Raw genomic sequence first — 17,656 nt, 5'->3', positions numbered from 1 at the left:
AGTGGATTCTTTTATTATTATTATTATTTAATGTTTTTATTTGTTTTTGAGAGAGAGAGAGAGAGAGAGAAAGAATATGAGTGGGGGAGGGGCAGAGAGATGGAGACACAGAATTCGAAGCAGGCTCCAGGCTTTGAGCTGTCAGCACAGAGTCCAACATGAGGCCTGAACTCACAAACCCAAGATCAGGACCTGAGCCGAAGTCAGACACTTAACTGACTGAGCCACCCAGGTGTCCTGCAGTGGATTCTCAATAGACAGTTGTCATTCTAAAGCCAGCAAAGGGAAGGAGGGAACAAAGGAAAAGCAGCCAGAACATGCCATAAGAAAAACTCTAAACTTTAGAACTCAAGTTGTGAGTTCCAATCTGATAGGCAGTACCTAATGGTTCTGCTGTGAAACGTTTTCTCTATTTAAAGGACTGTCCTGATGAATTGTCAGGATTTACAAAGCATCTTAGCAGGTACACCCAGTGTTCACCTCTGCTTTGTGTGGCAACGTGTCTCCAGGAGTAGATGGTCCAGAGACCAGGGAACCAAGGGAAGCCTTGCTCTCCTTATGGTTAAATGCCTGCCTGTTAGCATTTAAGGACCTACTTAGGAATGCATGGGGTGCTGTGGCTGAAAAGGCATTACCAGCACTGCAGTCTTTCTAGATAGGGATAGGCAGGAACACAAATGAGTAAAGATCTAAGAACTCTCCTTGTAAAATCAGGTTCCCAGTTTTCTGTGGACCATAAGCACATGTGACTCTGAATTATGCAGTTGGACTATCTAAGTTGATTGGTTACATAGAGTAATTATTTAGAAATTAAGGAATTGTTTGGACATTCCCTAAACTATATGAACTTTTTTATTGATAAAGGCTTCAAATCACTTCATATGTGAAGAATTTTAATAAAAGGGAGTTCATTAATGCTGTTAAAAGTAAATGAATGAACACATAAAAGAGGGCCAGGGAAGCTTCAGTGATTGTAATGTGTTATGAACGAAAGACTGTGATTAGTCCAATTCAGTGCACCTGAGAGCTAGTAAAAACATATAAAATAATTATAGTAATTATTAGAAAGCCAAGAAAAAAGTGGTCTGGTTAATTCAATTTTGTGCTTTCTGTCACATCCTATTGTTGAAAATCTTTGTGAATAACAAGCCCTTCTGCCACCTTAAATTGATGTCCATAATGAAGTTTTTCTAGGATAATCTCTCTGGAAAATATACTCACAGCTCTCTGCTCTGGGTAGACAATGTTTTCTGTCTTCCTTCCTGCTCCTCTGGCCTTGAGTGGTTTTGGAGGGAAAAGTGGTATATGTTTGAGGAATGACAGTGACTCTGGCTGCCATTTGGTTAGCAGGGCTGGTGGTGGCACTGATAGGCTGGCTGGCTCTCTCCTCCTCCCATTTGTCGGTTGGACATGGTTTCCTTCCCACAGAAGAGAAGGACCTTTCCATGGCCAGGATGATTTCATCTCTGCTTCTAAACAACCTAAGGGCCAGGTGTTCCATGGCCAAAATCAGTAATCAAGGCTTTTCCTAGTTTTCCAAAATGAAGTTAATGGGTAGACTTTTATACATTTTAAGTATTTTCTCTATGGTTTGTTTCCTCTGGCACCTGCTCTCACTTGCTGTTACTGCTTCAGTTGCTTCTACTACTATTTAGAGAATACTTGAGTAGCTGTGTGGGCTAGGCATTGTGCTAAGCCCTTTATCCACATTGATCTAGTTAACTCTCACAATAACTTTTGTATTCCCATTGTATAAATGAGGAAACTGAGGTTTGAAAAGGTGAAATGATGTGCTTAAGGTTCTACAACAAATAAAAGTCATAACTCAGGTGTGAAGCCACCAAGTCTGACTCTAGTGCCAACCTAATATCTTCAGACTATGGTTAATGGCATCTGAACGCAAAATTACATTTCATGTTAGTTATGGTTTATTCAGTAATAGCTCAGAGAGCACCAGGATTTCCAGGTTTGCTACCCGAAGAGCACACTGAAGAGTCTAGAAAACAGGATCAGGCTCCTGGATGTTGGAGAAGGATGTTTTAAAAATAGAGAGGAAGAACTCCCAACAGTGTATTAAAAATGGAGTAGGGGTCCCTCTCTCTTGTTCATGCCTGCAGCTTCAGACAGGAGCAAAATAGAATGTGGATCCGTTCCCTGTTCAAACGTGAGTTTAGCCAGTCAAGCTCCAGCTAAGAGCAAGTACAAGAACACAAAATCCCTTTGCTAATCTCTCCCCAAAGAAGGCAGATGAAAGGGAGGCATTAAAGCCTCTGAAACCACCAAAGCTGTTTGCCAGCAGAGAGATAAATCAAAAAGGTTTGAGATCTGGTTTGAATTTAATAATTACAAACGACTAATCGGGGGCCATTTGCTGTCAGGTTGGGAGCTGCACTCCCTCTATCAGTGTGTTTTTGCTGCTCTGCTCACTTGGTTATTAAATAGAAAAGCCCTGTGATTAAATAACAGGGCTGTTCCGACACTAATCAATTCAATCTCAGCCATTTAAAATGAAGTCAGGCCTTGCATTTGCCCTGACTCTGTGAAGGAGTACAGACAACACAGTGGAAACGTGACTGAAGGTATCTGGAGAGGGTCCGTTTAGACCCGGTGTGACTGGGTAGTCCAAGGATGGTCAGGTGGTGTCCTAGCCAGGCGCCATCCCCCCAACCCCCCATCCTGCAGGATCCCCATCTCTGGTACCCACCCTGCCCACCTCGCAATGTCAAATAACAACAGAACAGCAGCGACAACAGTGGTAATAGTTATTATGGAGAGAGCCCCAGTAGCAAGAATAATGACCATTTTTTAATCTTTTGCTATTTGTCTGGCCCTGTTCTAAATATTTTATTTCCTTTAATCTTTGAAATAACCCCATGAAGGAGAAATCAAAGCTTATGGAAGTGTTTTATAGACACAGATCCCCACATCTAGAAACCGCCCTGGCCCATTGTAGGTCTTTAGTGAATAATGGTTGAGTGAACGAAGGGATAAAGAAGTAAGCTCATCACACCAAATAGCAAATAGTGGAGCTGGATTTTGAACTCAGGTCTGTCTCATTTAAGCTCTTAATTGCCTTCAGGTATGTAGGAAAATACCTTGTGAACCTTTTATATTGTTTTTAAAATGTATTGTTTTAAAAAAGTGTTTAAATATATTTTATATTTTTAATATACTAATTTAAATAAAGTACATATTTTTAAAATTTTTTAATGTTTATTTTTGAGAGAGAGAGAGCACAAGTGGGGGAGGGAGCAGAGAGAGAGAGAGAGAGAGAGAGAGAGAGAGGGAGTCACAGAATCTGAAGGAGGCTCCAGGCTCTGAGCTGACAGTACAGAGCCCAACGCTGGGCTCAAACTCATGAACCATGAGATCATGACTTGAGCAGAAGTTGGACGCTTTTTAAACAATATAAAAACAGAAATAACATTGTATCTCAGAAAGATCAGTGGTTTAGGAATCAGGCAGGCCTAGAGCGAAATCCCTTTCTAGTATTTACTAATTTGTGCCCTTGAGTGAGCTTGAGTGTCCCTCACTGTAAAATGAACACAGCAATTCTTATTTAAACTGGGTTAAAGAGGAGCTTAAATGGAACAGTCCTTTAAACTTTGAGCACAGTGCTTGGCTCATAGCAGATGCCTGCTTCAGCTTTTACTTCCCTCCACTCGTGTATTAGAAAGCACCTGGTGATTCTCCTTGGATTCTAAGACTCAAAACCTCAAAGGATCCCAAGATTTGAGTCTAGAGAGAATGGAAGCTGAGCCCAATGAGGATAAGACATTCAGACCTGGCCCAGTTCTCCTGAACATTGATTATCTAAGGATAGGGTCACTGCTCTCCACAGAGAGCCTTGCAGGGACAGCAGAAAAATTAGTTTATGGACCATTTACTGATGAGATTTAGTAGTCTACCTTGTTCTGTTAGAAGGTAGCCACGGCTGGGGCACCTAGGAGGCTCAGTCGGTTTAGTGTCTGACTTCGGCTCAGGTCATGATCTCACGATTCGTGGGTTCAAGCCCCACATCGGGCTCTGTGCTGACAGCCAGCTCAGAGCCTGGAGCCTGTTTCAAATTCGGTAACTCCCTCTCTCTCTGACCCTCCCCTGTTTGTGCTGTCTCTCTCTCTCTCTCTCTCTCTCTCTCAGAAATAAATAAAACATTAAAAATTAAAAAAAAAATAAAGAAGGTAGCCACACCTAAAGGAGAGAGCCATTGAGTGGCCTGGAGAGCAATGGTGCTTCATGAAAGTGGGTTGGAAGGAGCACAAGTAAAGACTTACAGTTGAGACAGCAGGATGGTGTAACCAGTAGTGAGTCTCAGAGTCTGCTCAGATCCATCCAAACATACCCCTGTCTCCATCAGGCCTTACATTGGAGTATATGAAGGGCTTTTCTCTGTAGCAAATTAACAAAGGGGCCTCGTGTTTGTCTGTTTGTTTTTATGATCATGGAGGATTTTATTGTTTTCCATAGTATAAGGCACTTATTTTGTAATGTGTTTTTCTCTTTCAAAGAAAAAGTAATCATAAGTGAATGCGCTGGTAATTATCTGTTATCAGAATGAGACACATTTATCTACAAAATCCTTTCCTTACTTCTTCTGAATAAACCAACACTAGGGAATATCGGTGGTACTAAAAAAATGTTAGCATTTCATTGTGTTCCCTATTCTTAGCATGTCTTTGCTGTGTTTTTTGTTTGTTTATTTTTCTTCCTTAAATAGTTTATTGTCAAATTGGTTTCCATATAACACCCAGTGCTCATCCTAACAAGCGCCCTCCTCCATGCCCATCACCCCCTCTTCCCCTCTCCCCCACCACCCTCAGCCCCCAGTTTGTTCTCAGCATTCAACAGTCTCTCATGTTTGTTTGTTTTGATTAGAGAAGCATGAGAGAGTTTTTCCAGCACCCAGACACCCACAGAAAGTATCTTATCGAATATGTAACCTTGCAGGTCTAAGGAATCAGATAGTATATTCAGGCCCTTTGTTCTCAAAAATTCCCCTCTGTAATTGCCTTTTCCGCCTGCCCTAGGTGTTCAGACAAAGGGTTCAGGTGCCCATTAAGTTTACTTATGATTTGGTTCAGCTGGCTCTTGCCCTTCAATTGAGGTATTCTCATACTTTGATTCCTTGTTCCTAAAGAATGAGTCCCCATGCCATGACTGAGGGCAGTGCCTGGAGTCCCTTGCCCTTGAACAGATCTGACATTTCTTCTCATAGGAGTAGAAGTCACCAATGTCCCACTTGGACCAATGTTTGAACAGCAATGATTTAACATCTCTATGTATTTTAAGAAAAATAAATGCCCCCCTTAGTAAGGAAAAAAACTTTCTTATTTGGAAAGCAAGAGCTGTAGCTTGAACTTGCAGGGTTTGTGTCTCCAAGGAAATCTGAGGTTGAAGAATGTCAGCTTTCAGTGATTTTTGCTTTTGAGGTTTTGATTTAATTTTGGCAGCCAGGTGGTTAGCAGAAGGGAAGGGCGTCACCTCAAAAACACTGGCCTCCTTTATTCATGTTTTCGTTTAGTCACTCATTCAGAAATTATTCATTGACCTACTGCACAGGGCACTGGGGTTTAAAGTTTTGTGCCCAAATCAGTGCAGACTACAGCACCCAAGGCGCTCTGTTTTCATGGTTGAAAGGGAAGTGGACTGTGCATTCGCTTCAGTAAATTTAACAAGAATAACAGGGTGGGTCCATGGCTCCTCCAATTGGCTGATGAGAATGTGTGAGGCCAAGTGTGTAAATGCAGACAGCTTACTCAGTGTCTCCTGCCTAGGAACCTCCCCTCCCCCACAGGTAAGCTGCCTGTTGTTTCTGATGCACAGGGAAAATAAAACGGTGACTTGAATTATCCCTAACCTGCCTGACGGCAGGCAGTGATAACTTCTAAAACTAGAAAGGATCACAAAATGTTATCTAGGTGTACTGTCTTCAAGGCCAGTTCTTTAGTAGAATAAGTTATAAAGGTGTTTCTTCCGCAGCTCCTTATTCTCAACACTTTCTTATGTCATCTCTGTATGATGTGCCCTTCCAGACTCTGGGACATGACAGTGCAGTGGGGAAACACATAGCCTGGAGCCCGATGAATCCAAACTCTGCCCCTTGCTAATTAAAGAACTTTGGGCAAATCCCTGCCCCTCTCTGAGCCTCCATCCATCTCCTCCTCTGTAAAATGGAGATAATACTTGTTCCTGTCCACTTCCTGGGGTGGTCGTGAGAATCAAATCAGATCATGCATATGAAGATTTAGTTCTGTGATGGGCAGGTGGTGAGTATTAAATAGGCCAAAGCTAGTTATTGTCATTATCAGTCATTCTGGTGAAGTTCAACATGAGAGCAGTGTCCTGCCACACCCTCTGCTTTCTGAGATGCACATTTGTCTGTGTCTCCAGCATTTAAATTTCCCATGAACTGTACTTCAGATTGTTGGTGTCAGTTCAGCTATCCAATAGTTTAGAGACGGCTAGGTGGAATTTAGAAGCTCCTGGGAGGGGTGTGCAACACAGGCATGGGGCCGTGTCACCTGCACACCCTTCATCATCTGGGCCAGTCGGGCTGGCCAGTCTGGTGGAATGAGTGCCCATTTGGTCCCCCCCACTCCCTTTCGCTGTGCCCTTCTTGGAGTTGGGTAAATTGGTGAAGATAACAAACTTCTCAAAGGGAGTAGGACCGAGGGCATCAACAAAACAATCAAATACTATCATGGGGTGTGTGGGCCATGCATCAAGGTACTGTACCAGGTCCTGAAATGTGACCTTGACAGATCTAGTCCTGCCTTCGTGGGCTTATGGCTCATGAGGAGGTCAACCAAAACCAAAATATTAAATTATCATTCTAAACTGTCTCTCCCTTTCTAGTCTGTCTCAGCACTTGATCTGACTCATTCACAACAGAGATCACAATCTGTAATTATTTTGTTTTCTTTTTGTCCCAATTAGTAAGCAAGGATCTTGCCTAGCTCATTCATTGCTGTATCCCCAGACCCACAGCAGGGCTCTGCACATTAGAAGTGCTCAGGAAACATAAAGCAAGTGAACAAATGGCTAAATGACACTTGTAAAGTTTTTGCTCCAGATCCAGAACTTAAACTCCTTCTTGGTTGCTGGCCATGGTCAGTCACCATCCTCTGTAACAGAAATTGAAAAGAAAACCCATTTTGATAACCCATTCAGCTTTCACTTTGTAAATATGTGGGCTTCTTAAAGAGATCATTCTATCCCCAATTAACTGGCCATGGCTTAAGTACAAAGGCTGCTAGAGGATGTTTGTCTTCTGGATTTGACAGTTGGAGGCACATGGAAGTGTTTGGGGTTAGGGGTGCTCTGGAGACTGGGTTCCAGCACTGGGTAAGGTCTGGAGGTTCCTATGAGGGAAAACACTCTTGGGGTGCCTAGGTGGCTCAGTTGGGTAAGCGTCTGACTCTTGATTTTGGCTCAGATCATGATCCCACGGTTTGTGGGTTTAATCCCCGAATTGGCCTCTACACTGATAGCACGGAGTCTGCTTGGGGTTCTCTCTTTCCCTCTCTCTCTCTCTGCCCAGCCCCCACTCATATGCACATTTTCTCTCTTTCTCTCTTAATAAATAAATAAACATTAAAAAACTCTCTTATTATCCCCTCTCCTTCACCAGGGTGGTCTTCTTGGGGTAACAGGCTACCATTAATGTATTGCATTAACAAAATTGTTGAGCTCTACAAACGGAATTGTAGCACCATGAAATTCTATAACCTGACAATACTGGGCAGCAACATATGTCTGTGTGGCTTATGGTTTGGGTAACACGTGACAGGAGCTGCTATTTATTGTGCACCTACTGTGTGTCGGGCCTCCATATGCATATCATCTATGATCCTCACAACAACCCTACCTTGTAGGCATTATTCACTTTGTAGATAACATCCCAGAGCCTCTGCCCCTCATGCCATTTCCCACGCTCCCAGGTATAACACTGTAGCCTCTCAAGGCAAGAGAAGCCAGACTCAGGAAGGGCACAGACTGTCCTGGGAAACAGCTGTGTCCTCTCTTACACTCCAGCACATGTGACTGATTGATTGCAGCATTCTCCCATTTGCTGTACTGTGTACTGCTTCTCAATACAGCACTCCAGGCAGACGCTACCAGACATTCCCAGTAGCAAATGAGTTGTAACCTATTTGCCAAGCATGCTTTCGGTGAGGTGTGTGAAGGGTTTTGCCCAGAAATTAGAATCCTGGATTCAGAGTGTTACACTGTAGCCATGTTACTTTGAACAAATTGTTTATCTCCCCTGACTTCAGTTTATTTACCCTAGAATAGAAATTACCCTTTGGCCTACTTGCCTCAAAAAGTCACCTTGTAAATATTAAGCAGTGATGTGGCTTCACTGACAACACAGGGCTGCTTTTCATTGTAACTGGATGATGAATCAGTAAGGGTCAGGTCCCTACACAAACATGAAGCATCCTCAAAATGGCAAGTGGCTCTCCACATTTTCTCAAGGCTACTCTCAAAGCCTCTGAATAGAGTATTCGAGTCCCTAAAAATCACCTGGTGAGTTTGTTAATGCAGATTCTTTTTTCTTTTTTTTTTTTTTTTTTTACAGATAGTTTATTGTCAAGTTGGTTTCCATTTAATACCTTGTGCTCATCCCCATAAGTGCCTTCCTCCATGCCCATCGCCCCCCTCCCTCCCACACCCATCAGTCCTCAGTTTGTTCTCAGCATTCAAGAGTCTCTCATGGTTTGCCTCTCTCCCTCTCCCCCACAATTTCTCGAAATAAGTCAGGCAGAAAAGGACAAATATCATATGTTTGCACATATAGGAGGATTGGGAGGAACTTAATGGGGGACCATGAGGGAGAAGAAAGGGAGAAATTGTTAATGTAGATTCTTGAGCACCATCCCAGATGGCTGATTTGGTATCCTGATTCTTGGCATTCATCTCTAAATCATTCCACTGGTCAGATGTAATAATATATAAGACCTAGAACTCCATTATTCTGGATAGAGCCATATGCACCTGTGGGGTTCTAAAGATCTAGGTGGCTGGCTATGGAACAAGAAGCCCTAGTCCCCTCCGGATACCTTTGGCCTATGCAAACACCTCCTTCTATAAGAAGACCTCTCCAGGGGCACCTGGGTGGCTCAGTTGGTTAAGCGTCCGACTTCAGCTCAGGTCATGATCTCACAGCTTGTGGTTTCGAGCCCCGTGTCAGGCTCTGTGCTGACAGCTAGCTCAGAGTCTGGAGCCTATTTTGGATTCTGTATCTCCCTCTCTCTCTGACCCTCCCCTGCTCACAGAAATAAATTAAAAAAAAAAAAAACATAAAAAAAAAAGACCTCTCCAACCCCCACCAAGACCAAACTAATTACTCCTCACTGTAGAGTCTTCTAATCCATGTTTTGAGCACCCACTGTGTACCAGGCACACTGCTAAGCTCTAAAATGCATTGCCATATTTACTCCTCTCCCTTTGAGAATAAATAAGACTGATGATAAGACTAATATCATCACTCCCCCCTCAAGAGTTGAGAAGGAGTAACTCAGAAAAGTGAAGTGACCTTCCTAGGATGTTTGGATTTTTCTGCATTATAGTTAATTCCCTCAGGGTCTGTCTCTCCTACAAGAATGTGAGATAAGGAACTCACTTTTTGCTGCTGCTGGTCTTTGCAGTCTCTGAAGGAGAAGTAGGGCCAGGATCATAGTAGATGCTCAACAAATCTTCCTGGAATTGAAGTGAAGAAATAATAGGACAATTGTATTCAGACAGACACGGATGGCTCTGGTTGCTTTCCATTTGCTGTCTTTCCTGCTCAGAGTATGATGGCGGAGGAAGAGGTGGGCTTCTTTAGGGACTGAAGACTAAAATGTCTCTGGATTCCATGGGAACCTCATGCCAGTGATCCTGATCCTTTGGTAGGTTTCTGCCAAGTACAATTAGGAGACTTAAAAAGTCACACAACAGGGACTCAAATGATACTTGCCTGGTTGGTTGAGCTGGGATGCAGAAGAGAGGTGACTGTATCCCTTATGAGTTCTATTATGGTCTGTAGATGGAGTTTCTTTTCTTTTCATAAAGAAGAAAATATATTTTCCACATCTAACGTGGCAGATGGTCATAAGTTGATTTCAAATACAGTTTTCTTCAGTTCCAGTAATGATTTTTCTTGGTGTTGATGGCTATAAAATAAGAAGGTTGGAGATGATGTTTAAGATTGGTTCCAGCATTCTGGTTCTGTGATTCTATCAGGACCCTAGATGAAGTTTAGAAAAAATTTAAATTACTCAAGTACAAAGCACCTCTAGAAATGAAATATCTTTAAGTGAATTAGATTTCCTTTCCAGTCTAGTGTCTTCTTCTAGGTTAGTCAGAATCTGAACTTTGTATCTAAATTTCTAAGCCTTAATATATAAAGACATTTAGGAAAAAAAGGAAATACTAAAAATCAAAAACAAATTGTAGCAGCAGGAATCAGAACAATAATGTAAACCAATTACGTTAGAATTTGAAGCTTCTCCATGATTTCCTAGGTTTTCTTAGAATTATTCATTTACAAAGGTTGGTTAAAGGTTTTGGGGAAATGTGGTAGAAATGGCAAGGATTGCATGTGCCCTTCAACTGATTGCTTTCTTTTTTTCTTTCCTTAATCAGAGCCATAATCCCTGTTTGCATTTGAACTTTGTTTATCATTTGTTTTGCAGCGAAAACGCAAACAGAGCACCCAAGATGAGGATGCCGTTAGCCTGTGCAGTCTCGACATAAGCGTAAGTACAGCGCTTCCTCTTGCCTCTGACATGAGAACACGTCTCAGCCCTGAATCTATTTGTCAACATGCTGTATGCTTTGTGTGGGCTTCTAGGATCTGACAATGGAAGTTGTGACCTGGGGAAAACTCTTTTTAAACATTTCACTTGAGTGGAGAAAGCTGGGTGGCCAACTTAAGCTACCAAGCCAAGGTGTTGATTGCTCGTGCTTTTTTTTTTTTCCCCTCATAAAATGATATAAGAAATCAGTGCATCTGCGTAGAGTCTAGATAAATGCCACTGTGCTGTTTTAGAGGCTGGCTCGAGAAGATGGTCAGATGTTTGTCTCCCTTTCAGGGAAGTTAAAATGAGTTGGTCAGGCAGCCGGTGCCCAAAGACTGGGAGGCATCTCCAGCAGCTGGCAAAGCGAGTGACTTTGGATTTAACAGATCTTCGTTTGACTCCAGATTCTACACTTACCGTTTATGTGACACTTTTCCTTGCCTCTGTTTTCTCATCTGGAAAATAGGGATGAAAAGAGTTCACCTAACAGGATTGTTGTGAGGATCAAATAAAACAACAAAAGTGAGAATACCAAGTACATTGCCTGGTACATACTAGGCACCCACCAAATGTGAGCCTTGTATTTTTCTTTAAAAGCAGAAGTTTGCAAAAGGTGCTTAATGACATGGTAGTCAAGTGCTGGTAATGACAGAAGCAAAGAACTTTCTTGAATTTTTCAGCTTGTGTCCTCAGTGCTTAATTTCAACAGCTTTCTTTGTATGGCCTCTTTGTCTCCCCAGTGACACAACTGGGAAGCCAACCTGGGCCTCTAATGCACTCATTATTGGAGGGCTGAGGGGTGGATGTTGAGGCCCTTCTGGGCTCCCTGTATCCACCATCATCTGTACTTTCTGGAAGTGTGGTCATTGTGCATGGTGGATCCATCCAAGTTTGGGCCCTGGTCTTCTCCTCTGCAGAAGCCACAGAATCCATTGTTGTGAGATGAGAAGGCTTCTGTGCTAATAATCAAGAACTAGGTCATGGTCCTGGCTCTGACTGTAACTAGCAGTGCAACCTTGGGCAGGTTGCTTCTCCTCTCTGGGCCTTAGTTTCCTTATTTGTTTTAAAAAAAAAAAAAAAAAAAAGAGGTTTGAGATCAAGTCCTCTGAAACCATTGTGAATATTTAAAACTTTGTTGAACATGGATTATTGGGTTCTCATCTGACACCATTTAGCTACCAGTATAAACACTGCTTTTCCAGTTATTTTCAAATGTTTCTATTTATTTATTCTCAGACAGACAGAGAGGGCACAAGCAGGGGAGGGGCAGAGAGAGAATCCCAAGCAAGCTCTGCACTGACAGTACAGAGCCTAACTTGGGGCTCGATCTCACAAACCATGAGATCATGACCTGAGCTGAAATCCAGAGTCTGTTGCTTAACGGACTGAGCCATCCAGTCACCCATAATTATTGCAGAGTTTTCTGTGATGCAAAGAGCCATGATGGAATGATCCTGAGCTGGTGTCTAATTAATGTACTTGGACATCTTTATTTCACCATATGGTGTTTGTTCCAGTCTTTAAACCGTCAGATTGATGGAGTTGGACCAGTTTACTGGGATACCATGGTAACAGAACAGAAAGACGATGTTCTTCTGGGTTTTACTTTCCTCACTGAATGTTTTATTACTGACAGGTGAAGTCAGTGAAACTCTTAGCAGCAACAAGGTTTTTGTTGTTTGAATGTTTTTAATTTTGTGGGGATTATTAGAATCATTGACTTTCAGAACTGAAAGAGCCCTTAGCTACCATCTAGTTCTGTCCTCTCACTTTGAAAATGAACAGTAGACACCCCGGTAGATGGAGTGATTTAGGTAAGACTTTAAGACTTTAGTCGTTTCTACAAGCATACTTCATCAAATGTATTTCTTCAACTACATTAAACTATATTTATTTTTCAAGAAAACATGTCTCTAGAAGTTTTTTTAAATAAAAAAAACACTAAACTCTCGTATATGAAAGGATTATTTGCAATTATCAGTTGCAATTTGATTTCTGTGTTGATTGGCATCAATGACCTTACCTTCTCATGAAGGTCACTTAAGTCCCATATAATGAATAATTCAACGTCTTTTCTCTTGGCACAGCTACAAAAGATATTTCTTTCTCTCTTTTTTAATCATCTCATAATATGTTTTGTCACAATAGAGAGACTTTTATAGAAATCCACCCTTATGCTTAAGGGATTCAGCTATGGCCAACTTCCTTTCTAATTTGCCTGGCATTTTTCCTGAATCTTGGCAGACAGATTCTAGAACCTGGGAACAGTTTCCTACAGATATTATCACATAGTATTGAAAGATCTTGCAAATCTCCCTGACTCTTAGAAGCTGTTAGAAGACATGAAAGCTGGTATGTTCTAGGTTTACTGACAATCCCAGTCATATGGAAATGATAAGATGTGTGACAGATCCAGATGAGGCCTTGGAAGAAGTGGTGCTGATTTTCCATGCCTTCTACCTAACAGCCACTCAACAGAGATATGTTGAATTAAATAAGTGGGAGCCACTCACAGGAAGGTGTTTTGCCATAAAGGGGAATAATGTCTAAAAAATAGTTGAATCCTGGGGCGCCTGGGTGGCTTAGTCGGTAAAGCGTCCGACTTTCGCTTAGGTCATAAGCTTGCGGTTCGTGGGTTCGAGCCCCGCGTCAGGCTCTGTGCTGACTGCCAGCTCAGAGCCTGGAGCCTGTTTCAGAGTCTGTCACTCCCTCTCTCTCTGACCCTCCCCTGCTCATGCTGTCTCTCTCTCTCCTAGAAATAAATAAAACATTAAAAAATTTTTAAAAAAAATAAAAAATAGTTGAATCCAATAAATTAATTGCTCTAATAAATAAATGGCCTTTGCAGGTCACTCGAAGATGCTTCAAAATGGCAATGGCCAGTAGTCACAGTCTCTTAACTAACCAGCAGCCTAACTGAAGAGTTGCTTGAGCCTGTTTCTGTGTGTAGTGGAAAGTATCTAAAAAGAAGGTGGGTTCTGATGGATGACTCATACGAGAGGATGTGAAGGTTTGGGAAAATAATACTAGTAACTCTCAATTTTGATTCCATTTAATAAGTGGAAAGATAGTCATCAGATGTGTGCTTTCAACAAGAAGTTACTAGATGAGGGGATGGGGTCCTTTGAGGATCATGGTCAAGTTTCCATTGGGTTGCAGCCCAATCCTGCATATACATTGAGCTCTTGGTGTGTACTTATTGCTTTTAAAAGCAAAAAAAAAAACAGTGAACCTTCCTAATGTGTATGTAGAATTTAACACATATACCCGTTTTAAAGAACTATATCTATGGCATAGAGTAGGCAGATATTAACACAGATCAAATCTTCCCCCTCTGATTAAGAAGCATGTATAGAGTCCCTCAGGGTGTCCAAGTGATGATAACCCCAAACATTCCCACTGACACCTTGCTTTAGTTTAAAGCCTCAGATGACGATTCTGATAGGTGCCTGGAAAAGGGTTTGCCTCCTAACCTCCTATTGGACTTGGGCCTAGAGACCAAATAGAAGTGTGTAAGCTAAGAAAAAACTTACTTTTTCAGACAAGGATCTTCCATTGTTTGGAGGATCATGGATTCTTTTGGGAATCTGGACTCCAGGAAATTTTACAAGATTGATGTGGGATTTCATGGGCTCAGTGGAGCTCAGCCATGACCCCACGTAAGAGCTCCTCTTAAAAAGGGAATTAGAAGGGTCTTAAGGTATGGTGATGTATCTCCAAAGAATTAGTCTCCTACCCTCCACCCCCAGCACTTGGTGAAAAATGAATTGTGATGGAATGGTCATGCTAGTTGACGCTATAATTGTTCTCTAATTTTTCCCACCACTTTATCTGAGCCAGTGGCTGAGTGAGCCCCCAACTTCCTGGCAGGATGGAACACAAGCTATTCCAGAAAAAAAGAGGAGGGGGAAAGGCAAACTGCTTTTGAGAACAAATTACAGAGTGGAGAGTGCTCCTAGCAGCCGCCTACAAATCTCCTCTCACGTCAGAGGATACGAGTGGGATGGTTTCAGGGACATCGCATCCCCCACAGCACTTTTATGGTTTAACTTCTCACAGGAGAGAGACGCCTGAGTGAAGAGCCAGGGTTCATGATGCCCTAGGAGAGGCCCTTGGTGGAAGAACCAGGTGAGCCCCTGATGGAGGCCACTGCTTAGCACCAAGCATCCTTTCTCAAAAAACAAATGAGCTCTGGGGCAGGCCTGAAAATAGTTTCCAATGACAAAAACAAGGTAAAAGATGAAAAGGAATGAATATATGGTTTTTTTGTAGGAAATATAGACAATATGAATAAGAGAATTCATTAATAATCCCACCTCAAAGCAGTAGCTACATTTTGATGCACTACCTTTTTGGCATTTTATAGGCACACTTTAAAATGTTTCATAATGAATATTGCAGACATACAAAATGGCATCAAGGATAATATAAAATATAACCACCAATGCAACTGAGGAGCTATGCCCTTAACAAAAAAGCAGAAGGCCCTTGCAAACCCCTTGCTCTGCTAAGTTGAGTATTTATTGTTGCCTTGCCTGTGTGTAAACTTGCTACAATTCATGTATCCCTCAGTAGTATATATATTTAAGTTTATATAAGCACAAATTTTAAAAATTGGGATCATAACACATATTAGTTTATTCCTGAAGTTTTCATTTACTACATTGAGATCATGTCTCCACATTCTAAGATATTCTTTAAGAACATTATTTTTAAAACTATATAGTACTTTGTTAGATGAATGCACCAGGTTTTTTTAGCCAATCCTTTACTGGATATTTAGGTAAATTACCATTTTTTACTATTATAAATAACACTGACAGGCATTTAAGAGTACCTGTGTAATCTTTTATCAGTAGAATAAAATGGTAAAATATGAAATTCCTGGCTAAAGGAGTATATTTTTAAACCCACGAACAGGTTTATACCCCTTCTGATAGTAAGAGGTGGAAATGCAGTTCAGGGCAGTTGAGTCATATTCAGAAACTCAGAACAGGGATCGTTCTCATGCTTCTGTGGCCCATTTCTTTCAACTGTATTGCTGGTCCCTTGCTAAGTCTGTGACTTTATGTGGGGCATTTGCTTACACCTACTCTTTGGGAAGAGCCCCTCCCGCCGCCCCTGGCAGGGCCCAGGCCCCTCTTGTGACTGGCGGGGACGGGGCCAGTACAGATAGAGCTAGTGTGGGGACATCCTTTCCCTTCTGAAGGGGCTTCCCTATGGGAGCAAGTGGCCAAACCATGAGTGGAGTAGGATAAGATCCACACAACCACTCTGTCATCGTAGGTGTTATCATGCCTTTTGAAGATGAGGAAGCTGAGGCTTAGAGAGATAAGCAATTTGCTCAAAGTCCTAGCTTATTGTATAGATTCAAGCCCAGGGTGGTCAGATTCCGCAGCTTCCCCACACTGCCTACAGGCCAGGAAGAAGGTGAAATCATTTGGCTCCATGGCTTCTGGTAGTAGATGATGTGTAGGACATTCAGCTCCTCTTACTGGCAAACCTTGGAGGTTTATGACATTTTTGTTACTTGTGCTTTCTGATTATTTACCCTGTTATATGGATATAGAAAGGAGAAAGAACTTTCCTGTCTCGATTAACCTAATAACGTTTCATTGCTAGGATATGTTAATGCAGTTGTGCAATAGCAGCAGGGATTACTTTATCTCTGCTCAACACAGTCCCGATAATTTAAAAGATACCAATTCTGCAGTTTTGTTTCTCTTGGTCTGTTCTGGAACTTGCTAACTAGGGAGAGAGATTAGCCTTGCACTGGCCAGCATAGGGACTTGATGAATGATGTGGGAGAGTGTAATAACAGCTCTTACTACCAAGGAGACCAAGCCTGGTTTTCATTGCCACATGCTTATACTTAACCTGTTGGTGGGTTTTTTTTTTTTTTTTCTGTTTGGAATTTATGATCTGCTGTTGCTGCCTGTGAAATCGCTTGGACCTAACATAGCAGAGACCCTGCATTGAGTCCAAGGTGGTTCTGACGCTGCCATCTTTAATGGCAAATGTCTAGTGTCGTTATTGACACTAGACACATTCCATCTAGGCTTTGGCCAAATTGATTAGGTGGTGGGTAGTAATCATCAGTGTGATCTTTACTCTTTGACCTCCCCACTGAAATGCACCATGACAATGAAATTCTAAGGAGCTTTGGGACATACTCTCAGAAGGTAATGATGTAACAAAGTGTCAATCATCATTTACTACTGCCTTCAAAGTGACATTGATGGGGCCCATGTTAGATGAGACTTCTCATGCTCTGAGAATACCTGTTTGTTTGAATTTGTCATCAGATTCACACACCTTGGAAGCTTAGAGACTGAACACTGCTCTATACTTCCATTTTCTCACCTGTAAACTGAAATTGAAACAGTGCCCTACTTAGGGTTTTAAGGATTGAAATGAGTTAGTTCATGTAAAGCACTAAGGCACTTAGGACCTGGCCCATAGTAAGTACAAAACTACTAGCTATTATTCTGTTCATTTCATAATATGAAACTGACTTTATGGTCAAATTTAAGGTTAAATTATGGTTATATTTTTTGTTGGGACAAGCATTCCATAAATCAAACTGATCATGATTTTTAAAAAATACCAGTATATGAAGAGTCATATACAAGGAGTTTTATTATAGCATTTTTAAAATAATAGCCCAAAGCTGGAAACAGCATGAATATCCAAATTCTATAGAGACTTATATATATATTATAAAATATAAATGTAAAACACAATGACAGAGCACACAAAATATAAATCTATATATTTGTCTATGTAGAGGAATAAACATCAAAGGATATGCACTGCATTGTGGGTAGTGGTTATTTGGGAGAACGGAATTAATGTGAAGAGGAGATTGAATT

General features: G+C 41.6%; 1 protein-coding gene across 2 annotated transcripts in view; it reads left to right on the top strand.

Annotated features, from left to right (window-relative positions):
- ARHGEF3 (Rho guanine nucleotide exchange factor 3) overlaps positions 1-17,656 on the top strand; it is a 271,390-nt gene that overhangs the window by 116,174 nt on the left and 137,560 nt on the right. For both annotated transcript variants that reach the window (XM_039242446.1, XM_039242448.1), the window contains one exon: positions 10,680-10,742. In XM_039242446.1, coding sequence (XP_039098377.1) covers positions 10,680-10,742 — 63 coding nt within the window. The remainder of the gene's footprint in view (positions 1-10,679; positions 10,743-17,656) is intronic.

This window comes from Hyaena hyaena, unplaced genomic scaffold (assembly GCF_003009895.1).
Source record: "Hyaena hyaena isolate Hyena2069 unplaced genomic scaffold, ASM300989v1 scaffold_212, whole genome shotgun sequence".
Lineage (NCBI taxonomy): Eukaryota > Metazoa > Chordata > Mammalia > Carnivora > Hyaenidae > Hyaena > Hyaena hyaena.
The sequence above is the reverse complement of the archived record's forward strand: the minus strand, read 5'-3'. Positions and strand labels throughout refer to the sequence as shown.